The sequence below is a fragment of the Notolepis coatsorum genome (assembly GCF_963971535.1).
Source record: "Notolepis coatsorum genome assembly, chromosome: 19".
NCBI lineage: Eukaryota > Metazoa > Chordata > Actinopteri > Aulopiformes > Paralepididae > Notolepis > Notolepis coatsorum.
The window spans coordinates 31489545-31515661 of NC_140183.1; the positions used below are offsets into that span (position 1 = coordinate 31489545).

The following is a 26117-nucleotide window of genomic DNA, read 5'->3' on the forward strand; positions in this document are numbered from 1 at the left end:
CTGTCCAGCATCGCTGCCACGTGTATTCTCTGACATATTACTGAAGTGATGTGTTTAGTTGTTGAGAGAAATTGTAAACTGTATCTAATAATAGTGACAACATCAAGTAAATCAAATTCATGTTTAAAGGCTTTATTCATCCTACATCCATGCAATTAATCGCTGTCGGACTTGGACAGCAGTCTGTTGTCCGGGCAAGATGAGCAGTGGAATGTTGGACAGGGGGCAGTGCTGGTGGACGGGGGGCAGCCCGACCGTCCACCAGCGGTGCCACGCGTGCCTGTGGCAACATGGTCCAGGCGATGCTGGACAGCCAGGAGAGGACCGCGGTGGAAGCGCTTGTTGGAATGTTTCTTCACTGGCTCTTACAATGTGTTACGCTAATACTAAAGAGAGTCAAGTGCGGCAGAAACCCAGGACAGAGACACAGGAGACAGACGTAATACAATAATGATACTTTAATAAATAAAGACAAGTAAAAGGAATAATCAAACATACTAAACTAACTAAGTGGGGGAAGTGTGTGTGTGCCATGTGAATGAGATGTGTATGTTTCAATTACAGTATGTTTATGGGTGCATGTGTCTAGCGTGCAAAAACTCATGTGGTGTTAAATGTAAATGTTAGAGACTGTTGTTTACATGTGCGTGTATGTGGATATGTGCATTACCTGGTAGACTGACAGGGTTTCAGGCTGCTGTTTTTTCCTCCCACATATAATGGAAATAATGCTAACAATATCAGCTTCCAATATATCAACAACCAAAACACAGACCTGAGTGCTTCTTGGGTAGACTGAAAGGACTCGCCACTTAAAAAATGTGGCCCTTTACATTTAAATTCATTTATGTAAATTCAGGATTTGCATATGTATTGAAGGATTTGTACAGTATATGCAAGTTCTGTACAAATCTTAAAATTGTGATACACACTCACATCATCTACCTTTCAATTATAACTTTTGAATAAAACTCCTTGGGGGTCACCGACAATGAAAAGGAAATTGTGTTTGGGCATCTGGACCGCTTGGGAAACTCGGCTGGTATTTTAGGGCCCCTCGATGCCAAAAAACTAAATTCTATAAAAAGCCTTGGTGTCACTTTTGACAGGGATCTGAAATTTAATAAACAGATTGGGTCTGTGATTAAAGGCTCTTTCTTTCAACTAAGGCTCCTGGCAAAGGTAAAGCCCTACTTATCTCCCAAAGACCTGGGCCCTCATTCATCAACGTGTTCTACGCACAGATTTGTGCTTACCCTGTGCGTACGATCATTTCTAAGCAAAGAGTGGGATTCATCAATTTCAACTTGAACTTGACTTCGTGCTTATATTTACGCACAGCTCGGACCATGCGTACCTGGCGCCCAGTGGTAGAATATATTATTACAACAAGGAAATGAGCTTCTGTGCATAATAACACTGGATGTTCTGTATGAACCGTAATTCATTATAGTTCATTGTAAAATAGCAACAGTAGTGTAATTATGGTCAAAACCCTATAAATAGCATTTGGAATAATAGATCTTTCTCTCAGAATGAATGCAGCATGGTTTATATAGCGTTATCGGAATATACGGGGTGTAGGCTACTGACTGACTGCGCTCCGCGTAGCTTGATTGATTGATTGATTGATTGAAAAGTTTATTAACAGATTGCAGAATGGGTACAGTACAGTACAGCTCAGTACATACAATTGTTAAGGGGATGCAGACCAGAGAAAGACTTTCGTCTTGTTTACATCAGGGTCCCCCATTTTCAATTCATCATAAATCATAAAGCTCAACTCGTTATTATTTTGCGCACAGACCGCCGAAACACGGGAACGTTTCGATTATATTTAAAAGGCTTTACGTTAAACGAAACAAGTGGAATTTCGAAGCTGTAAGCAGAATACAAGTCATATGAATATAGTGTTCTTCCCCCTTTTTACTGTATAAGAAAGAATAGAAAACGCATTGCAATGACACCAGATAGTGGACAGACTATGTATATGATGGAATTCAAGTTCATGTATTGAAAGGCAGGCTACATCATACATGCAGTGAGATTCATTGTTCTTGTATATGCTCTCGTATTATTGTTTATATAGGCTACCCAATACTGACATCAAAATAGATTGTAGTATGCCTCTAGAAATCATATGCAGCAGGTAGAAAATTGACGGGAGATCCATCGCGATTTGGAATAAAATTGAGGAGAACTTTAATCCCTGGGTATTAATCAAACAACACGGGAAAAGGCAGTCATATTCCAGCGCGGTCTTTATTAGCCGACAACAAAATAGATGCCTCTAAAAATCATATAGCCAATCGAACACAACTAATAAAGGCATTCATATTACAGCACGGTTATAATGACACACAACCAACGCCAAACAGTGGTCAACGAACGGTCTTTATTAGTATTTTGAGCTGTCCAGGCAGAATTGCAGCAATGGTCTTAGGGAGCCGTTGATATCTGACATCACCGTTTACAAGTCCGCCTTTTATTTATCCCATAATACGCGATAGTGTCTTCTTGGTTCGACAGCAGTGAACAATCTTCGTGGAGTTTCTCAGAGTTCCGCTCGGGTCAGTCCATTATTTCACATCCCATGGGGGGTGTTTCTTCATTTTCATGACCATATATGGATAATCATGCACGAGCATTGACGGTAGAACAAAGTGGTATTCATCAACGCGGAGGAGCATAGAGCCTGCGTACGCACGTGTGATGAATCCCGACTTCCCTGTGCGTACACTGGTTCTACATTCCGTGCTTACGTGTGGAAATAGAACATGTTCTACGCACACATTGATGAATGAGGGCCCTGGAGAGGGTCATCCATGCGTTCATATCGTCAAGGCTGGACTACTGTAATGCTCTATATGTGGGTCTCGACCAGCTCTCCTTACGACACCTGCAGCTAGTGCAGAACGCTGCTGCACGCCTCTTGACTGGCACTAAGAGGCGTGCGCACATCAGTCCCTGTTCGTTTCAGGATCGATTTTAAAATTGCGTTGTTTGTTTTTAAAGCCTTAAATGGTCTGGCCCCTCAGTACCTAGCTGAACTTCTCCATGCTTGCACCCCAGTTAGAGCACTGAGGTCATCAAATAAATTACTTTTAGATGTCCCAAGGTCTAGGCAAAAAACAAAAGGTGACCGAGCATTTGCAGTGGCTGCCCCTAAACTGTGGAACAGTCTTCCACTACAAATTAGGTCTGCTCAGACCCTAGAAAATGTTAAGGCTCAGCTAAAGACTCACCTATTCCCTTTGGCGTTTTGAGGCTTAGTAAGCCATATATCCCTGGTCGTGTCGTGATTGTTTTTTAATGTATTGCAGCTTCTGATTTTGTGTATACTGTATGTGTAATTTTTTGTATTTCTTAGTTTTTTTTATTGTTTTAATGTATTGCAGCTTCTGATTGTGTGTATACTGTATTTTGTATATGTATTTTTTTTGTATTTCTCAGTTTTTATATTGTATTTTTAGTATTTTCTCTGTTATATTGTGAAGCACTTTGGTACAACTTCGGTTGGTTTTAACACTTTGAGTGCCACAGACGTTATGTTGTTATTTCATGCCCCCCGTTGAGTGCCACAGACGCTAATTGTGTTTTTTAAAATTTTATTAGCGATCTGAATTCATATTTCATCAACCGAGTCTCCTGTTGGTACAGCAGCCCCTCTAGGAGCTCCGATGGGAAAATACCGCCCCCTATCGTCTATCCCTGTGTAACTGCAGGCCATTCGATTAGACTGGTGGATCTGTGGGGGGGGGAGCCTACTGGCTCGACTATGCTGGCGAGGGATCTGATGAAGAAGGAAGTGATCGCGAGATGGAAAGCAGCCTGGAATATATATTTACAGCAGCCAATAATCAATCAATAAATGCGATCGATATTTGGAATGGCGATCAGGAATTGGAATAACATCTGATCTAAGGTAAGGAGTCTATGTTACCAGTTTTAGGATACTCTGAGCTATTTTCACTGAGATAACAGCATGTCCCGTATGTGTATATGTGTGTGTGTGTGTGTGTGTGTGCTGTTGAGGAAATAAGAGAATCAATTTCTCAGCTCGCTTCTATAGCGTGCATAAGTACACATATACTATCGATAATCTAGCGTTTATTTGAAAACGATTCATAAATAGGCCGACAAATGACAACGTGTCTAGTGTATTCGAGAATATTCCAATAAATGCTGTTTATGACGGAATCTTTCTATTTTCCTGAAGTTTTCGAGAGAACGATAGTTTTTCGAAATGCTATAAAAAGGATATGAACCAATTAAAAAACAATCCGTTTCGACAATGTTGACTGCAAACAAGTCATTGATAAGCGACGGGCAGATTAGACACATAGCCATAATTTAAAACATAGATTATGCGTTTTTAACGATATCATTGAAGTGGATGCTGGCATCCAAGGACATTAATCAACGTTATGGCTGGCACTGAAAGTGTTAAATGTGCTATATAAATAAAGTTGACCTTGACCTTGACCTATTGCATTATATAAATTGTCCATTGGTTGGCAGACAACAAACACACAGTTCAGAAGCAACAGGACCAGTGGTATGATAGTGCTTTTTATTGATTGATTAATTGAGTGATTGATTGAAAACTTTATTAACAGATTGCAGAATGGGTACAGTACAGCTCAATACATACAATTGTTAAGGGGATGCAGACCAGAGAAAGCGGTGGTTGGGTGGGTGGGGGGGGGGACTGTACATTGGAGGTGGGTGGGGTGGGGGGTTGGGTAGGAGGGGTGGGTGGGGGACACTGTACAACAAACTGTACATTGGAGGGGAGCTCCCGTAGCTCACCGCATATCTCGGCGCTATTTCTGCGTCGGGGAAAACCGTGCTCGTCACGGATCTGGGGTACACGAGTTCGATTCCCGGACCCGCCGTATTTTCTCAGAGTGTCTTCCTCTGCTCTACATCCCATTTCAACCTGTTTCTGTCGGTCATGCTTGACCAGAAAAGCGATAAACGATAAAAAATTAAGTTTAAAAAAAAAAACTGTACATTGGAATATTGACAACCATACTTGGTCATTTACTGTACATTGGAGGGGGTTGGGTTAGGACATTTACAGGGGCCAGTTTTGAATTGCAGTCTCCCGTAGGTGTTCTTTTGAGAGTGGTTTTGAAGGTGGGTAGTGATTCACATTCCTTTACAGTTTTGGGTAGGGCGTTCCACATTGATGTGGCATAATTGCGAAACGTGTTTAGTCCCTTGTTTGAGCCGAATCTGGGTTTAACAGATCATTCTGATTGATAGATATGAATGGGCCTTATTGCACAGTCCTTAAGGTCATTAAGCCAGGGGTCAGATGAGATGCAGCGGTAGTAACACTGGAGAAGCCACCTTTCCATCAAGAGGAGAGCACTGCTACATCACTGTCACCTGAGGAAGAGAGGAGGAATGGACACCGTTTGTTCTGTCCTAAAGTTGTAGAATGTGAGCAAACATTGCCTAAACCCTGTTTACTCCCCAAGGTGCTTTCCCCCCAAAACATCAGTGCTGATAACGTGATGCCGGTCTGACATAATCCCTATTTATAATTCCACAGAACTTGGAACTGATAGAATGTTCATTACCTACTGTATTCAAATCAACATCCATGATGGTCATTTGGCTGGTACACTGTAAAATGGCTGCCGTTGTTAATGTTGTCACCGAAATCAGTGTTGGTTTTGATGCATCATAAAAAGATTAAGGCCCCTAGGTGACACTGTATTTCCATTATTATCCATTATATTTATAATTATATTATAATTTTGTCAATCTAAATCAAATTTTCAACATTTTCTTATGTTTATGATGTTATATATGACCCAGATTGGCCCAGCCCAACCCATGGTTCCCGACCCGGTTCAGATCCAGGCAGAGAATCAAACCTCTAGGCTGCATTATGGTGATGTACTAGCCTACATCTCTACATTATCCAAATTAATTCTGATTTAGACAGTCTACTTTTATTTCACAATTACTTGTTTGAATGCATTAGAGACTAGTGCTCGACTACTAAATGACTTTAAATGCCCATCCCCAATGACATTATCTAAATCAAACATTTGTGGCAGCAATCTTATATTGTACATTATATTATACATTGTACCATGTATAAATAAAAAAAATATTGTCCCCCCAAAGAACTCTAGTATTGAGTTGGACAGAGAGTGAGGGCAGTTTCACACCAGAATGTGTTGGAAATGGCCAGAATCAAAAGTGAAATTGCAGTTTTTATTAGTTTGGTTATGTTTCACGTTGCCAGTTGACAAATTTAACCAAACGTTCTCAACAAAGCCATGTTGTATCATGCAGAGTTTTATTGGACATAATCTTGAATCCTAATGAATATGTGAACTAAAGTATAATCTTGTGATCTCCACTTTGGTTTGTACAAATGGTTACGGATACATTTTCCAATTCACTGTCTGTGATACATTTATGCACTACTCTAGGCTATTGTGAACTGAATTATGCATGCAAGGTATTAGTTTAGTATCACAACATTTTGGGATATTTTGAAATTACAGCAGCGAAAATAATAACATTGTAATGATGAAAAATCACACATTTCTAAATATACAGTATGGCAATGTCAACAAAAAACTGCCCAATCAGCATGATTAAATGCATGATTTTTCTGATCTTCTCCTGCTTTTGATCCAATTGCTTTCGCACCTCAAACGAACCCCTCCAGGGTTTGAGACCAGTTCAAATGTGTGGACCAGGGTGCTTTTGTTTGTTGCAGACATGTGTTTGATTCTGGCATTCACACTAACCCAAAATGAACCACTAAACAAGGCTGGTGTGAAAGCACCATAAGCACCATGTTAACTTAGCTGGTTTTTACCCATTTGGCCCATTCCTGACAGGGCATCTGTAGGCCCCTGGTCTGGCTCCACACCCAGCCTGTGACGCAGGGAGTCCAGGGTGCGCCCGGGGATCTGGTCTGAGATGGATTCCAGGTATTTCAATACATAGTGGTCGGCGTCAGTCAGCACAAACCGGTGGTAGAAAACTAAAGGAAGAGAGAATGGGTCAGTCAGCACAAACCGGTGGTAGAAAACTAAAGGAAGACAGAGAATGAGTAAAACGAAACGAAACAAACAAACTATTTCCTGTTGGTGGGGAGAAAAAACAACACTAATAACAAACAAGCAAAAAAGACAAATCAGAGTAGCGTCAATTATCTTGTTTTCTTGAATAGACTCATCAACATTTGGCTGACACTATAGACCTTTTTCAATGGAATTGTGTTGCTTGGGCCCAAGTTTATTTCCCGTCACTATGGGAACTGAACAACGCCATCAGTGAGCAACAGACAGCCCATCCAGATGGATTTATTGTCGTGGCTGGCGATTTCAACCATGCAAACCTTAAGTCTGTATGCCCACAACTTCAACAACATGTTGATTTTCCTACATGGGGAAAAACACACTGGACCTTGTGTACACAAGACTGCTTTGACACCACAGACTGGGATATGTTTAAGCAGACAGCCACCTATAACCATCACACCAACAACCATGAATATACAGAGACAATCACTGCCTACATCCCGCTGTGTACCGAACAAATGCAACGGAACGCACATGCAGAACTTTTTTTTGCATGCAGAATTTTATTCAAAACTCCAAGTTCACCCCGGGCCCCTTCCCAAAATATAACTTACGCAAAGGGATGAATGTTCGTTCAGCCCACACACAACACAGAGATTACCTGTAATTTAGCATAGCCTCATAGTGTGGCGAATGCACACACGCTCTCTCTATATATATTAGGGCTGTCAGTTTATTGCGTTAATTAGATTAATTAATTACACAGCAAATTATCGCGTTATGAAAATTAACGCACAAAGAAAATGTGATTAAAAAAAATCTCATTCATTCGATAAGAACGTAGAATAAACATTTACAGACTTTTTTTTTTTTTTTTAATTGTCCATTTGCATGTTCTTGGTATCTGATTCTAGGGACATCTATGGATTTCAGGGAATGTATTCCCAGTGTTAGAAATACTGTCTGTTACTAGGCTTGAGTAAATTGTAATGAACCAAATGAGAATATCAATTCAATTTTATTTATATATTTTTTTTTATCTTTGACTGTGAATAACACCATGCTAAAATTGACCAGACCTGAAAAATCTAAGCAAATTAATAAAGGGAAGATGATTAAACAGAAGGTTTTGTAGATACAGTACTGAATTCTGCCATCCAGATCAGATTGCAACGCCATTTTTTGCTAGACGTTCACAGAAAGGTAGAGAGACTAACTGCGTTCTGTTTTATGGCAATAACATTCAGGTTTGTGGGAGATAATCCCGAAAAATAAGAGAAATAAAAAAGTTAATCCAGAAGTCAGATGATTGACAGGGGCTGGCGTGAGCTGGGTAGTGTAGTCTTTCGAAATTCGAAAGCCCATCGAAAGCACTGGGTCTCTTCCTTCAAAAGACTACACTCACTTTTGGCTGCGCCACTTCCTTCCACATGCGTTGTCTATCAAACAAACAAACAAAGGAATTTGCTGGAACATGATGGCGTCACCCTCAAACTGCTGGGACCTTTGAACGGCAAGTTCAATTTAAAAAAGAATAAATATGGGACAGTAAACAAGACCGGTGGTTATGCGATTCAAATGCGATTAATTAGATGAATTAATTACAAATCCTGTAATTAACACTTTGGCTGCCTAAGGTTAAATTCATGATATACCATAGATTGCCAGCGCTATTTGTCTATGGAGAAAGTCCCCTTCTTTGCAGGGCTATAACTTTTTAAATTCTATTGCTACATTGCCATTATTAGGGCCCATTCAAAGTCCTATATGTATTGTTCATTGTGTAGCAACGTTAAACTTTTTCATTCACATATTCATAGTAAAGTATGGTCTAATGTATAAGTATGTTTTCATCTCTTTCTGCAGCTTTCTCCAGAACGTGATATATAGCCCCAAATGCATTATATTGATGATGAAATACAGTTTGATGGCAATCAGCGCGATATAAAAAATTCCAACTAGACGTACTTCTAGAAGTTACTACACGTCATCTGATGTTGACCGGATGGGCGAGGGGGCGTTTATAATTCCGTGGGCAGCGTTATACCAATCATCTAATGTGGGTCAAATGTTGATAATAGCAGTTAGTATCGAAGACGGTAACGTTACACGCTGAAACTCACCCCAGTCTCCGCGCGCCGTTGGGCAATCATCGTAGAGTAGAAATCTTATCATTATGGGATATATTTTTACCCGGTCCATCTCCAGCTTGTATAATGGTATATACGTCCAAATCATGTTGTTTATCGAGTTATTGCCAATCGATCACTGTGTAGCGTGACGAGCCAGAGTCCCATGACCTATAGCGAGCGCCCGGAAGTACTACGGACGTCTAGCACAACCTCTATGGCACATCCTGTTTGGCGATTGCGCCGATCGGCCACCAGATGGCGCTCCTGAACCGCCAGAGAGCTCAGTGGGTCCTGCTGGTGGATCTCAGGCCAGCGGAGGGGACATATGAATCCGATCGCAGATTTTTGAAATATTGATATAAGGACGACGTAACGCGTCCTCCGGCAACTTTAGCATGGCCAGCAAAGACGTCTAAAGACGGTTCCCGGCACCCAAAGTGTTAATTAGATACATTTTTTAATCACCTGACAGCACTAATATATATATATTAAGGCTGTCAAAGTTAATGCGGTATTAACGCGTTATCGCCCGATTCTATTAACGCCACTATTTTTTTTAACTCACGATTAACTTTTTTTTTTTTTTTTTACTAGACTTCACTCAGGTGTATTATTGATGCTCTCATTGATAATATGTTTGTTTCTGAAGTGTGTGTGTGTGTGTGTGTGTGTGTGTGTGTGTGTGTGTGTGTGTGTGTGTGTGTGTGTGTGTGTGTGTGAGAGATATAGAGAGAGAGGGGGGTGAGAGAGATGAGGAAGGGGCAAGAGAGAAAGAGAGCTGAGAGAGAGAGGGGGGGTGTGTGATTATTACTCAGCCCTTGTGTGGGTGAATGTAACAAGTTCCTAACGTTTTCTTTCCCCTATTATTTCATGCACACTTTATTCATTGTTTTAAATTATTATTTTCTTTTAAGTTATTTTGTGCATCACTCTGTTTTGAATTTGATGCAAATTTGCAATGCATGAGGGTCATCCTTTTGTGTTAAATGGCTGCATAAAGCAAGCATTTGTTGACTCACATGTTGATAAGAGTATTAAAACTTGGAACTTGAAAAATATCCGTTTAAGGTAGAAAAAAAAAATATTAATTTGCGATTACTCGCGAGTTAACTATGGACAATCATGCGATTAATCGAGTTAAATATTTTAATCGATTGACAGCACTAATATATATATATATATTTTTTTACAAGTCGATTATTCATTTCAATATAGAATATTCATTGACAGCCCTACTTAAAACTTTCAGTGCCAAAGATGAGTTTACTAGTTTTTGGCCGCCATGCGTTGAGCGCCAAAGACGAGTTAACTCGTTTTTAGATCCTTTTTTCTTTTATTCAATTTTTTTTATTATATGCAGTGTCACAGACCTCTGTGTTAACATAGGAAATCATTCTGAGATCCCGAGAGTGCAATACCGGCCGCATCCTGCTAGGTGGCAGTATCGCCCACCCTTTGAAACCTTATTTCACACACTGTGTGTCACATCTAATTTCATCCGGGTGGATAATTTAGACCAAGCCAAGTAAATCGCTTCATCCGACCACTTCGAAACACGTTCAGCACACTTGAGGCATATCTTGTGCCACTTCATGTCAGGGACCCGATCGACATCAATACTGGAAATCGCGACCAGACAATTGGAATATTCTTTTTGGAATAACCCCGATCAAAGGTAAGGACTATCCGACGTCAATTCCACCTTGATCCTACAATGATTTCATATCGATCCAGGCGATCAACGTATGTAGTATTCAAAACTAATGCCATTACTGACGATCAAAGCATCAAAGCAAATACCTTTGATTTGGAAATAGTAGCGTGTCCAGGCGAGCAACGCGAACGCTTTTAGCAAAATTCACATATCGCGCCATAACACAGTTACCAGGAATTAGCCAGGAATCCAGGATCACTCTGAAACTATACAATATTCACCACGGTATAACATGCGAACATGAAAAAAAAAAATCTTTTTCACGCGACGCACAGTGAAAATCCCTATCTCTTACAGCGGTGGCCCATTGAGTACAAGGATAACTAAAACGGCTGGCGCTGAAAGTGTTAACACATTCTGTGCCATGCAGTATGCCCATCTTATACCACTCTCTGCCAGTGCTGTAAGCCTATGGAGTCGCTCACCTTCTTTGCAGGGCTATAACTTTTTAAATATTATAGCTATATCGAAATTACTATGGCCCATTCAACATCGGGTATCTATCGTTCCGGATTTGGGAACGTTATATTTTTCCATTCATACATTGTCGTGTTAGTACCGTCGTGAATATAAGTATGTTTTGAGTGTATAGCAGTAATTCCTAGAACGTGAGTTATAGGCCCCGACGCATATTACACATAATCAATTGGCGTTTCGTTCCTATACACGCTATATTAAAAAATTCAAATGCATATGCCCGGTATACATTATGCTCCATCATGGAGCATAAAGGGGGGGGGGGTCGTTTATGATTCCTTGATTGTCAGTAATGGCTTTCCTTAGTAAGACATCATACGTTGAGCAGATGGATTGCAATGAAATAAATGGACAATCAAGCTGGAATTAACGTTAGATTCCTCTTACCTGTGGCCGATGCGTCTGGAAAAAAAAATCTGCTATATCCGTTTTCCGTTTGTATGACGCAATAAACGCCGAAAACAAATTGATTCTTGTGTCTCGAAAGCGATCAAATGCACTCGAGTGTTTGTCTTGATCAACATAACAAGATATCTCTGCCAGAGGATTTTCCCTGATGCACAGAGCGCCACATCCGGTTTAGAGTGGAGTGCAACTCGCCCGAAATCCACCAGGCGGCGGTATTGAGGCGTTGAAATATCAGACAGGGTCCAGCTGGCTCCCGGAGCCTTCCTGGATGAATTATGAATACCAATAGCGAATAAAGCAAATAACGATCATAAAAACAAGTAAACTCGTTGTTGGCATTATTAGATTGGCGGGCAATAACGAGTAAACTCGTTTTTGGCGCAGGATGTGTTACTGTTAACAGTTACTGCATCACCCCTGAGTGGAACATGGAAAGCCAAATAAAATAAATAAACGTACATTTAAACTTTCCCCCACTGTACCGAAAACCCGTACCGAACCTTGACTTCAAAACCGAGGTACATACAAACCGTGTTTTTTGTGTATCATTACTTACACCCCTAGTGCTCAGCCCCCTACTCTTCACACTACTGACTTACGACTGCACACCAACACATAACACCAACCTCTTCGTGAAGTTTGCGGACGACACAACTGTGGTTGGGCTCATTAACAACAATGATGAGTCTCACTACAGGGACGAGGTGAGCCAACTTGACCATGTGGTGCGGGAACAACAACCTCATTCTCAATGTGGAGAAAACAAAGGAGGTTGTTGTCAACTTCCGGAGAGTGCACACCCAGCACCCTCCAGTGACCATCAACGGTGCGGTGGTGGAGAGAGTGAGCAGCACCAAATTCCTGGGTGTGCACATCACAGAGGACCTCTCCTGGAACACCAACACTGCATCACTGGCCAAGAAAGCTCAATAGCACCTCTACTTCCTCCGCAAACTGAGAAGAGCTGGAGCCTCAGTTCCCATCTTGTGCTCCTTCTACCGGGGCACCATCGAGAGCCTCCTGACCAGCTGCATAACCCCATGGTACGGTGGCTGCACGGCATCCTGCCGCAAGACACTGCAGCGCACAGTCAGAACAGCTGAGAGGATCGTTGGTGCCCCCCTCCCTTCCCTCCAGGACATTTATAATACATGCTGGCCCGCAAAGCACTACGCTAGCACTAGGCATCGTGGGCGACATCACCCACCCCTCACAACGCTTCTTCAGTCTCATGCCCTCCGGGAGGAGAATGAGGAGCCCCCGAGCTAGGACTAGAAGACTGAAAGACAGCTTCATCCATCAGGCTGTCAGGAAGCTGAACTCTCTCCCAGCTCTCCCCCCTCTCTTACTCTGCCCCCACAGACTCTGGACTAGGACCCCCCCCAACCCCCCCGTCTCTTCTCCCGGATCATGCCGATATGAGAACCGCTCTTTGTGTACCGAACTACCCGCTAACGGACCAAGACAATTCTCATGCATTACGGACTGGCTGACGATATCACTAACCTCTCCTTTCCCCCTAACAGCAATACAACTGCTGTTAAACTCGCTTCTACCTTGTGCCGTGTGTTTTGTTAATTCCAATCTGGTGACAGCTCATAACACCCCAGACTGAGTCTGTCACAATACATATCTATTAGTGCGGTCAGGCGATTAAAAAAATGTATCTAATTAATTACAGGATTTGTAATCTTAATTAATCACAACCATTTTAGGCCTGATATTCTATAATCATATTTCAAATTGCATGTGTCCGGATGGCAGAATTCAGTACTGTATCTACAAAACCTTCTGTTTAATAATCTTCCATTTATTCATTTGCTTAGATTTTTCAGGTCTGGTCAATTTTAGCATGGTGTTATTCACAGTCAAAGATAAAAAAAAAAAAAAAAAAATTGAATTGATATTCTCATTTGGTTCATTACAATTTACTCAAGCCTAGTAGGGCTGACCCCTATTAGTCGAATAGTCGACTAATCGATCGAAAGGAGCCGTAGTCGACTGCCAACCTCTTAGTCCAATACAAAAAAATATATATTTATATTTTTTTAACTTTAAATTTTTTTAGGGGTGTGGACATTTTCCGATTTTAAGATGCATCGCGATGCGGACGTGGACGATTCTGCATCGATGCAGTGACAGAACATAATCGATTATAAAAAAAAAAAATGTACTTTCTTGCTAGCTTTTATGTTCTAACTTATTTTACAATGTAGCGCTTTGGGATTTGCTCCACAACTATAAAGCACCCTATAAATCAAATATATTATTATTATATTATTAAAGCTAGTGCTCTGGTCATGCATCCACTCAACTTATAGAAAATACAGCATCAGGCTATTCTAAAAGTATTGATACTAATAAAATGGAGTATTGAACCGTTTTCAACAGCTGGGTATCCAGATACCTTTCTCGTATCTGTATCATGCAAGGCTAGTAAAGACATTTATTTTGACATTCTGACTTTCTAAATAAAAGTAAATTTGACTGCTTGTATTAATTGATGAAAAAGTAGCCATGTGCAGTAATATAGATTATAAAATTGAGCATGTAATATATTATTGAGCTGCATCGAGATGCATCGTAGAATCGAAATCTAATCTAATCGTGAGGCCAGTGAAGATTCACAGCTCTATTCAATACGTAATGTTGCTTCTGGGAAACCCAGTCACAGCCGCACACCATTCAATACGTAATGTTGGTTCTGGGAAACCCAGTCACAGCAGCACACCATTCAATATGTAGCGTTGGTTCTCAAGGACCCCCAAATTCAGCTATGGACCCAGTGACAGGCAAACGCCTGCGACACCCAGCAACTAGGACAGAGAGACTTCGGCTCAGCTTCTTCCCCCAGGCCATCAGAGTCTTGAACACTGAACTCTCCACACACAAGCACACATGAGCACACACACAACACACACACTGTACATGCTCACACACTAGCAGTCACTTTAACATGAACACACGCATATGCTGCACACGCTCACACTATGGTCACTTTACACAATGAAAGGTCACTTTAAAAACAAGAACAGGAGTGGTTCTTGTATAGTAAATAGATGGATAGCAAGCTAGCATAAGGACACATAGTATAACTGTAGATTGTATAGTATAGCATTGTATAGTAGTGTACATAAGACCCAGTGCCCCATCCATATCTAACAGTGTATTGCACTATCACAGGACCTAGCATGTCTTACCATGCTTTTGAAAAACTCATGTACATATACCTATGTCTTACTCTTATAACTTGTATTATTGCACAAATGTCGCATTCTCATCCCTTGGATTCTTATTATTGTATTACTGTACTATGCACAATCGTTGCGGGCAAGACCCCCCGCATTTCACTGTATACTTGTATGCCGTGACAAATAAAACTCTTGACTTGACTTGACTTGACCACCATCTAAGAAGAGTCTAATATAGTAAAGACTTCTATAACCTATACTGTAGGTGGGGAGATATTTATGAATAGTCATTCTGACTCAATCACAATCCCACTGTGATAAGCTCTAGAGAGCGAATAATAATAATTTAATTAAATGATTAATCTTTTTGCTGAGTCCCTGGAACTCCTCCCTCAAATACCCCTGGGGGTTCCCTGAACCCCACTAGAGAGCCACCGCAGGAAGAAAGGAACTGAAAGACACCATACCTTCCACAGTGGCTCCGATAGCAAGGTCCGCAGGGGAGTAGAACACAGGGTTGTCCAATCTGCAGCCTGGCTTAGGGACGCTTGTCATCTGCAGGAACTTGCCGCCGATTCTCCCAGAGTTGAGGGTAGACCTTTCGAAAATGCTGATCATGTCGTTGGACAGGTGGTAGGAGAGGATGAAATGACGTCCCTCATCCTGGGGATTCTGGGAGTCCTGAGACGTCAAGAGATGGACGGGAAGGACATTGGGAACAGTTTAAGATGCAGAAGACACAAGATTTGGGCGATTGACCTTTTGCGAAAACTAGATTTCAGGCTGACAGCAGGGTAGATCCCAAATCTTCAATTACACCTTTTGACGACGCCCTTAATCTGGTCACATGGTTTGGGCTACCGACTGTTTTTGATACTTTTAAACATGGTGGTCACTAGATGCCAACCATGCGGTTTAATGAGAATCAAGGGAAAAACGTGATTTTCAAACTATTCTAAATGGTGGAAAATCCACTATTAGAAGATGATGATTTATTTGATTGTACATTTACATAAACCAATTTAAATGAGTCTGTATATCAGGGTTTCCACTAGAAACGATTAGTGCCAGTCCACGTGTCCGTGAAGAATCCAGTGTTCCCCTGTTCCCCCCATGGTCTCATGATCCTTTTGTTTTTGTTTCTTTGCTTTCTTTGTTGTTTTTGTTTTTGTTTCTTTGCTTTCGTTTCTTTGTTTGTACTCCTGCTCCCGACTACTGTCAGCGACTTCGGGTTATTGAGAAGCGCTATATAAATTAAATTAATAATAATAATTATTATTATTATAAATTCTGGTAAAATATTATCGGTGTTCATTGAGCTTATTGCAATAATGTTATACCCAATGCTTTTTTTTTGTGATAACATTTTTATTTTATTTACATTTGTTTCCTTTTCCACATACACATGAATATAGACCTGCAGATTTACTGCAATGTAAACACATGAATATAAACCTGCAGATTTACTGTAATGTCAATACATGAATATAGACCTGCATATTTACTGCAATGTCAACACATAAATATAGATCTGCAGATTTACTGTAATGTAAACCCATGAATATAGAACTGCATATTTACTGTAATGTCAACACATGAATATAGACCTGCAGATTTACTATGTCAACACATTAATATAGACCTGCATATTTACTGTAATCTCAACACATGAATATAGACCTGCAGATTTACTGTAATGTAAACACATGAATATAGACCTGCAGATTTACTGTAATGTCAACACATGAATAACAACAAAACCCACCCTCCCCTCCCTCACTCTACATCTGTATTACTTAGTCCTCCTAACCTAGTTCATATCCCCTTAACCCCAATGACCTTAACCTAGTTCCTATCCCCTTAACCCCATTGACTAACCTGCTAAAGTTAGTCAAACTCACATAAATTCCTATTGGGATCATAGATTCATGTAGACGCCCCTCATCCCACAACGTAATGAATTAAACACCCCCACTTGTCTTAAAATAACAAAAACAGTAAAGTGAACCGAACGTTTCTACAGCACATATGAAGTAGACATGACCCCCAGGTGTACAAAAGAAAATATATATAGGCTACATATAGAGCACAGGAGTGCGCCACATATACACCATAAGATATAATCAAACTACTCATGTATTAATATGGTAGTTCGTCACGTGTTGTGTGTCTGCAGCGGAACGCTGTCGAGACACTGCCTGGCAAAGCAATAATTGTTAATTGTTATCCACCCGATGGCCGTCCACTATTAACCAACCTGAAACATGTTAGCCTTTGTAGCTTGCATATCAGAAACACTAGGCTAACGGGCGAGCTCAACAGCTTAGCCCAACATAACCCACTAGCTTAAAATACGAGCTTGGGACAAACAGCTAGCTTAATAGTTTCCTGGCCACATGCACATGGTTCACCTAATCCAGGGGTCGGCAACCTGCGGCTCCGGAGCCGCATGCGGCTCTTTAGCCAATCAGCTGCGGCTCCCTGGTAAAAAAAATATATATATATATATATTTTTTTTATCTCTTATTTTGGAGATCGATGTCATACTGTGACACTGAAATGAAAAAATATTTCATCAACTAAAATATACAGTACGTATATTCGCCGCGTCTATACTTTCCGTAGCCGCATTTCTGGCAGACGCTCTCTGATTGGCCACTGACTGACACTCTCTGATTGGCCACTGACATGTTTGCCCAATCGCGTGATGAGCTGTGTCTTTGCCCATTTCCGCATCGAACAGCCTGCAAACTACCTGGTGTTCTATCGCCATGCTCTAAGACAAACTCTAGCGGCTAGCCTTAACCAACTTCGAAAGAGTGCCTAAGCTTAACCGCCGAAAGAACTTGCCGTCACGCTCTAAGACAAACTCTAACCTTAACCTACTTCGAAAGAGTGCCTAAGCCTAACCAGTGTAGAAACTGGCGTCGGCCAATCGGAGAGCGTCTGCCAGAAATGCGGCTACGGAAAGTCTGCCGTCTGCAGGTGGCTAATCTTGAGTTTCCGACCCCCCAGTAAGCTAACCATGGATAAATCCAAAAAAAGGAAAGTCTGAGGAAAATAGAGGGTTTAATTCAGCGTGGACAGATTAATTTGCTTTCATGACTAACGATGCAGGCTTACCTGTATGCCTGATATGTGGTGAGAAATTTGCAAACAACAAAAGATAAAAAATTTCTTTTATAGATTTTCCACAAATAAGGGAAGGACTCAAATAGAGCTGTATAGTTCAGGGTTTTATTTAAAAGTAGGTCTACCCATGGTAGTCTTTTTTCAAAGTGGACTACTTTTTATTTTATAAAATGTCCACAAATAAGGGAAAGACTCAAATAGAGCTGCATAGTTCAGGGTTTTATTTCAAAGTAGGTCTACAGATGCCAGTGTTTTTTCTCCTCTTCTGTGTTTTATTTCAAAGTAGGTCTACACATGGTAGTTTTTTTTCAAAGTGGACTACTTTTTATTTTATTAATGTTCCACAAATAAGGGAAGGACTCAAATATACCTGAATAGTTCAGGGTTTTATTTCAAAGTCGGTCTAGACACCAGTGTTTTGTATCCTCTTCTGTGTTTTATTAAAAAATAGGTCTACACAGCCAGTCTTTTTTCTCCTCTTCATAAGAGTTTGAGGTTTTCCTTTGTTATAACAGGTAAAAACAGCAATAAAAAGTCAAACATTTTCTTTTAGTTGGTTTATAATTCCATTAATGCAACAAAATGTGTGCTATAAGTATAAAAAAAACAAATTACTTTGGGTATGCAATTGTCAGGCGTTTTATGCTAAATGTGGGGTATGCTTGGGGATAACTATATATAAAATGTTATACACTGTTATCTTAATTTTTAATTTGTTTGTTTGTTTCTGATTTCTCTGATTTTCTCCCCGTCCCAATTAGTTGTTGTGCCAATTCCCCCCCCTCCCCTACCTGGCTGCTGTATGCATGTTCTCCTACGAGTCGGTACAAGGGCGCCCCGAGTCGATCGCACGCTTCCTCCGAGACGTGCGCCGACAGCCAGTGACGTCTTTTCACTTGGCAGCGAGGACTCTCATTGGTGAAGTGTAACGCGTGGGAGGGCACGCTATCTCCACCAAGTCCTGCCCCGCTTAGCAAGCGCCGAGACCTGACCTGTAGGCGTCGCTGTCCACAACGCCAGCTTCCCACCCGCCAGCTTCCCCACCCCCTAATACTGCCAATGGACCTATCTCAAACCCTGCCCTCTTTTCTTGATCCTCCAATCACAGCTGTCGCTTACCTCGGACTTCCTCGGGTAAGCGACAGCTGTGATTGGAGGATCAAGAAAAGGGGCAGGGTTTGAGATAGGTCTATTGTATTAGTGTGAATGGCCAGCCAAGCTGGTGGCAACGCCGAGAGCTGGGCTCGAACCCAGCATCTCCTGCGTTGGTGACGAGCGCAATCTCCGCTACGCCACCTGACCGCCCCCTTGTTATCTTCATTTTAAGGGTAAATTCGTTTTGCGGCTCCAGAGGAATTTTATTTTGTGGGAGGGGGAAAAATGGCTCTTTTGATAGTAAAGGTCGCTGACCCCTGACCTAGTCCTAGCTCAATTTAACAGTCCAATGGTCACAAATGGAGGAACTCAGTTGACTTAGTTTGGCTTCAATATAGTGTCTGTTATCCTTCAACTATGAACCATTGTAATTTAAATATAGTTGGCTTGTAGCCTGCATATCAAAATCGCTAGGCTATAACCCGCTAGCTTAAAAGATGAACCTGGGACTAAAATAGCTAGGCTAGCTTAATGCAATACAGGTGCATGTGGTTCACCTAGCTTGATTGAACAGTTTGATGGTCATACCATGAAGGCTAGCTTAATGCAATAGTTTACTAGCACACGCACGTGGCTCACCTAGTTTAATTGAAGAGTCTGATGGTCATAACATGAAGGAACTCAGTTGACTTGGCTTAACCTCAATGTGTCTGTTATCCATCAACTATGAGCCTTCGTAATTGAAATATAGTTGTCTTGGGACCACTCAACATGAGCTTGTTACATAGCTTAGCATTGCCACAATTAAAGTCCCAGACATGTTCGACAACCATGTTGTTAAAACATCCTCTGTAGGGGATCATCCCTATGTTCCCCGGGTCCTATGTTCCCCGATTGATTGATTAATTGATTGAAAATTGTATTAATTTTTATTATTTTATTAATTATTAATGTCCGCCTTGTTTCGAACTGGTTAAGCTTAGGCCCTCTTTCGAAGTTGGTTAAGGTTAGAGTTTGGAATCAGGGCTGGTGGTCTAAAATTTTCAATCAATCAATCAATCGGGGAACATAGGACCCAGGGAACATCGGACCCGGGGAACATAGACATGCTCCCCTCTGTAGCTTCTGGGTCCCCCCGCGCCTCTTATAGCTCTCGGCGTCTGTCCTTTTTGTGGTGGTTTAGTCATATAGTGCAGTGGGCTTGTCACGTTCCGGAGGGCCAGCCAACAGTTCTTGATGAATGGGTTCCTTCAGTGTCCTCTGGTATACCGGCAATTCCCATGTTATTCCGTCTTTCGCAAGACCGAACCCCGGCGAGCCTAGCTTGAATCTTGGCTAGCTCGGCTAGCTTGGTAGCTAGGTTCTGCTGGACGTGTTGTAAACTTTGGTCCTGCTGGCTAGCCTCTCCCGAGAGTGAGACAATCTCTCCGGCGTTGCCCATGGTTTCCGTGTGGAGCACCTCCACCTTCCCATCCAAGGGTTGAATGGCCGCTCCTATCTCAGCTGTTACTGCTAGGCGGTAAGTCCCAAAGTGCTTCTCGAAGAGCTCTGTGAGGAATAACTTGATAGCAGCTATAGGCTAGGACCACTCAGAGTGGTCTCTGGCTTGTTTGGCGGCCGAGGGTGTACCTTGTCGGCCACCGTGGACGCAGCACCACGCTTATTTGTCTGTTTGCTTGCCATGTTTGTCACAAAAATATTATACTGTCGAAATCATCAATTAAAAGAGAAAAAAAATACTAGTGAGGGCATTAAAAAAAAAATTGGTGGGGGGGCAGGTGGCGCACGGAGATTACGTTCGTCACCAACACCGGGAGACACTAGGATTCGCCTGTTCGAATCCAGCTCCCGGCGTTGCTATCAGCTTGGCTGGCCTCTCACACTGATACAATTGGCTGTATCAGGGGGTGGGAAAGCTGAAGGGTGGGTCCTGGGCGTTGTGGACAGCGACCCCTACAGTTCGGTCGGGGCGCCTGCTCAGCGAGGGTTGGAACTGAGGAGAGATAGTGTGGCCTCCCACACGCTACACTCTCCCCGGTGAGAACCTGCGCGGCCAGGTTGGCCTGCCCCAGGCTGCACATGCGTCGGAGGAAAGCATGTGACAGTCTCCGGTCTCCCGGACCAACAGTAGGGGAAAGTACGCAACAACCAGGAAGGGTGGGATGGGAGAAAAAAATTGGGAAAAAGGAGGGAAAGAAAGATAATAAAAAAAAAAAAAAAAAAAAAAAAAAATGGTAAAAGTTAGGGGAGCAGTTTGAATGTGTGACCTCTACATGACACCGGCCCCGCCCCTCCTTTATACCCGATGTTTAGAACTTATAGTCAATCAAAAAAGTCAGTTACCATTTGTAATAATTAATGTCACATTACCTCCACTCTGTTTGCACTGCAACAGCTCTCTCTCTCTCCAATCAACGGCAGATTTCTTGGGAAAAAGGTGCAGCCAGGATGACTTGAGTATTTGGGTCCAGGGAACTAACTTAACTTTTTGACTTACCAGCCATTTGGCTGGTAGATTTTAAAAACTACCAGCCGGGCAGATTTTTTACCAGCCAAAAATCCAATTAGTATTTATATTGTAACGTTTGGCCACTTTAAATCATTGAACAGAGAGAGAGAGAGAGGTAGATAGATAGATAGATAGATAGATAGATAGATAGATAGATAGATAGATAGATAGATAGATAGATAGATAGATAGATAGATAGATAGATAGATAGATAGAGAGAGAAGGCAGGCCTGAAAACCTACCTGTTCAAAAAGGCCTTTGACTGCTTTTTATTTTAATTTTATTGCGCTTGTTTTTAAATTGTCTGTTTATACTATGTTTTTATGTATGTTTCTATGTTCTATTTTTATCTTATTTTTATTCTGTATTTTATTTTATTTGTTTTACTAATAACTATTTTATTTCTATTTTTTTAACTGTTTTAACCATGTAGTGTAGCACTTTGGGATCCCAGTGAACAAAAAGTGCATTACAAATCCAATCTATTATTATTATTATTATTATTATTATTATTATTATTATTATTATTATTATTATTATTATTATTATTATTATTATTATTATTATTATTATTATGTGTGGCTGCCGCCCTAGCGGACATCTGTGCTCTACTGAGTGCACCTTTCTAGTCTAGAGAGAGAGCGCTGATTCTCCGTAGCTGAGCAGGGTTGCATTTTGTCAACACAAGTTGGAACCCTGGAGGAAGCGATATAAGGAAACGAATTGCCAATAAATGTGAAGTTATCTTTGAACCTGTTGCAGGGAATATGCCTCCACATATTTGGTCAAATCAAATGCGAAATAGTAAAATATCAGAGCACAATCAAAAACGCGATTGCAGGGTTTTCTTGTAGGCTAAAGAATGGGTGATGTAAGGCCTCATGTGCGTCTCAAACTTGACCTCGTGAGCAGAGCGCATCTCATTTACATTTAAAGGTTCATTGTTTGTAAACATTAGAACGGACATGTGACACACACACACACACACACACACACACACACACACACACACTTTCAACTCACCACCGCCGCATCATATTGACGCCGAGCACAGCCGACCCATTACGTAGATGCAGTGTATTTTGTTAGCCGCCAGGTGGCGGGCAGACCTTAAATTCTAATCGCCAAACAATAAATCTACAAGCCAATGGCGCTGGGCGTGTACTTATTTTGTACCCTGTTTGGGTCCATGTAGCACAACAGCTAGCCACAACTTAAGTGTGTCAGTCCGTATCAATAGTTTATGAACATTACACAAAGTAGGCAACATGTTGTTGACACAATTTGGAAATGTACAAACTGTTTTTATCTTTTAGATAACGCTATGGTAACTGTTAGCTGTATTCCAACACTTACTCCAGTCCTTGTTTGTTTTCCTGGTTCACACACACGCATCCAGCTGCATGCAAGGTAAACACACACATGCCTCAAGGGATTTCCGAAGAAGGCTTCCGTTTACGCTATATTTCTGTTTCAGTGGCAAAAACTACCACTTTTAGTGGACGTACATTACTTGGTAACCAAATAAATATAAGAGGGAACTATTTTCACAGGAAATTATGACCGGAGAGATTTAAATATGTCGAACAGATTTTTGGGGGAAGAAACGGTAATTACTGGATAACTGAAACCCTGCTGTATATCCCTCATATATCCCAAAGTCCCCTACACATTAGCATTTCTTCAGAGGTCAGGGGTCAGCGTTGCCTGCAGTGCAGGGCCTCTGGAGCAGTTTTTGGGTTCAGTGCATTGCTCATATATGCTATTAATTTTTTAGTACATGGTTTAAGTGGCCGCGATGTCTATCCATAAGCGGAGGGTGAGCTGGACATTAGGGTAGGCTATTATGGGATGGACCTCGCGAGGAGCGCGCACAATTTTCTCACTTTATTATTGATTTAGGGGAGTGGGCGGGGCCCCATGGTCTGACCTGCGGGGGAGCCCCGACATATTGCGCAATGCCACTGCCTCCCATTGTAGTTATTTGAATTTTAATGAGGGTAGAGCTACAACACATACTGTAGCTCTACAAAACTCAGGGTGTAAAGGTACACGTATCCGTACCGAACCGTTTCAGTACTGGACCTAAGGTTCAGTACGGCTGTGTACCGAACGAATACAACGGTACGTTAACCACTAACAAACGCACATGCAGAACTTTTTTTTGCGTGCAGAATTGAATTCAAAACTCGATTATTTCATTTCAATATAGAATACTCGTTGAGAGCCCTACAAGTACAATTCGTTAATGCACACTACATCACCCCTGAGTGGAACATGGAAAGCCAAACTTTCCCCCACTGTACCGAAAACCCGTACTGAACCGTGAGTTCAAAACCGAGGCACGTACCGAACCGTAGTTTTTGTGTACCGTTACACCCTAATATGCCCCAATCTGTTAAATTAGTTTAATATTGCTTTGTGGTGGAATTGCCCTTTAAAGGTTTATGACTCAGAATTGGTATCTGCGCTCTCCCAAAGTGTCTCACCAGCCTGGCGGTGTAGCGCAGTACTTGGCCATCATTCTTCAGCTTCATCTTTTCCTTCTTGCAGGGCTTAGGAACGAGAGTCAGACAGTTCTGCAGAGAGTCCTCCAGTGAACCAAAGCCATTGTAGGGAGGAACCACCTGTCAGGTTGGGTCACACAGAGAGGAGCGGAAAGGAGAGGAGAGGAGGGTAAGTGACAAGCACTGCAACATTTTATTTTATTAGTACATTGGTGCAAGTCACATCCCAATTAAAAAAAATTTATTGTATCAAAAAGCATAACAATTTATCTAATTCAAAACGTGGTCAAAATAGATTTCACTGACATCACATGCTGAAAATTAGACCAATTAGAGCTGATGGCACGTGCTGAAACAGCTATAGCCCAGCCAGACAGCCAGCTAGCCAGCTCTGAGCTGCCTATCAAACCATGACAAGAATTCATTCCATTCATAAACACAAATGGGATAGAGATGTGCTCGACAATGGTTTTGTATGTCAGAGACATACTAGCTACCATTCACTAATGGTTCTTATTATGGACCATTAGTGAACGGTAGTATGGTAGTACTAGTAATGGTAGACTTAGTATGGAGTATTGTATATTTGTACAGGGTAGGTTCAAGTTCTTTATTGTCAAATACACAACAATACAGAGGCATTGCAGGCCATGACATTCTTGTGTTTCAAGCTCAGACTCAACAGTGCACAATTAAGAAACAACAATGAATACAAGGTTATATAGATTTGTACGTGGGGTTGACTTAGGATAGAGTCTGTATATTATATCAGGGTGGGCTGTACATACGCGCATAGTTATATTATTGATAGAGTCTGTATATCAGGGTACACTGTACATATTAATACATAGTGATATTATTGATAGTCTGTAACTCTATATTATATCAGGGTGGGCTATGCATACATACATAGTGATAATATTGATAGAGTATACATGTCTCACCCTATCCAGAGATTAAGTTCAGTTTAGACCTTTATTTTTATTAATTTATTATTTTTCTTACTATATTTCTATTTGTATTGTCCTGCTTGTAGGCCCCCTCTCTCTCCCCTGTTGCTGCTTTGACACCCACATTTCCCCATGGGGATAAATAAAGATCTTTCTTTTCTTATCTTATCTAACACACATAACCTCTTTGAGAATAGAAGTAGATAAACATTAACCTTGCGCTAATTGAAGTTAGCGTTGCTAACATCAGTGAATGTTTACTACTAATATTTATGCTACATGTCTAGAAAGGCTTTCACAAACCATAGAATACAGGGAATCATCAGGACGGCACTCAGATTACATCATGACAGCTAACCGAAATACTGAGTAGCAAACATTAACTGATGTTAGCTATGCTAGTCGTGATTGGCGCTTTGCTAAAAAAAAATCATTTTTCTGTTTGGATGTCAAAGGGATATGGCAGCTTATCTAATGTTAGCTGCTTCATTGTTACATTGATTGCCTGCCCCCATTGTTAAGACTATCTGTCTTGTTTAGGGTGACCTGACATCCCGGTTTGTCCGGGACTGTCCTGGTTTCAAGCTTTCTGTCAAGTCCCGACAAATATCTGTAAAACATTAAAATGTCCCGGTTCTCAACAGATAGTCTGCTAACGTTAGCTGTCATCTCATAAACTATGTTTGTTGGGTTTTGGGAGACAAAACGTCCTTTTTTTGTCTGCTGAGGCACTGTCCATGGTGTTGAAAGGTGCGCTCGTGTTAAGCACTGAAATAATTGTCCCCCATCCTGATGAAAACGCAGATGGTAAGTGCATAAGTGCATATACATTTACATATACACTTAAGGGTCCTTGTTTGGGGGGTTGAAACGTGGTCACCCATGCCTTGTTTCTTTTCAAAGTGACTCACAAGCTAGCAATATGTCTCCAGCGACCACAT

The 26117-nt window shown here is 41.4% G+C and overlaps 1 protein-coding gene across 1 annotated transcript in view; it reads right to left on the reverse strand.

Moving 5' to 3' along the window:
* Nucleotides 1-155: 155 nt before the first annotated feature.
* LOC311246444 (EF-hand domain-containing protein 1-like) overlaps nucleotides 156-26117 on the reverse strand; it is a gene marked incomplete at both ends in the record, with an annotated part of 70432 nt that continues 44470 nt past the window's right edge. Inside the window, 4 exons of the mRNA XM_084336598.1 lie at nucleotides 156-358; nucleotides 6854-7021; nucleotides 15451-15664; nucleotides 24209-24343. Coding sequence (XP_084192724.1) covers nucleotides 156-358; nucleotides 6854-7021; nucleotides 15451-15664; nucleotides 24209-24343 — 720 coding nt within the window. The remainder of the gene's footprint in view (nucleotides 359-6853; nucleotides 7022-15450; nucleotides 15665-24208; nucleotides 24344-26117) is intronic.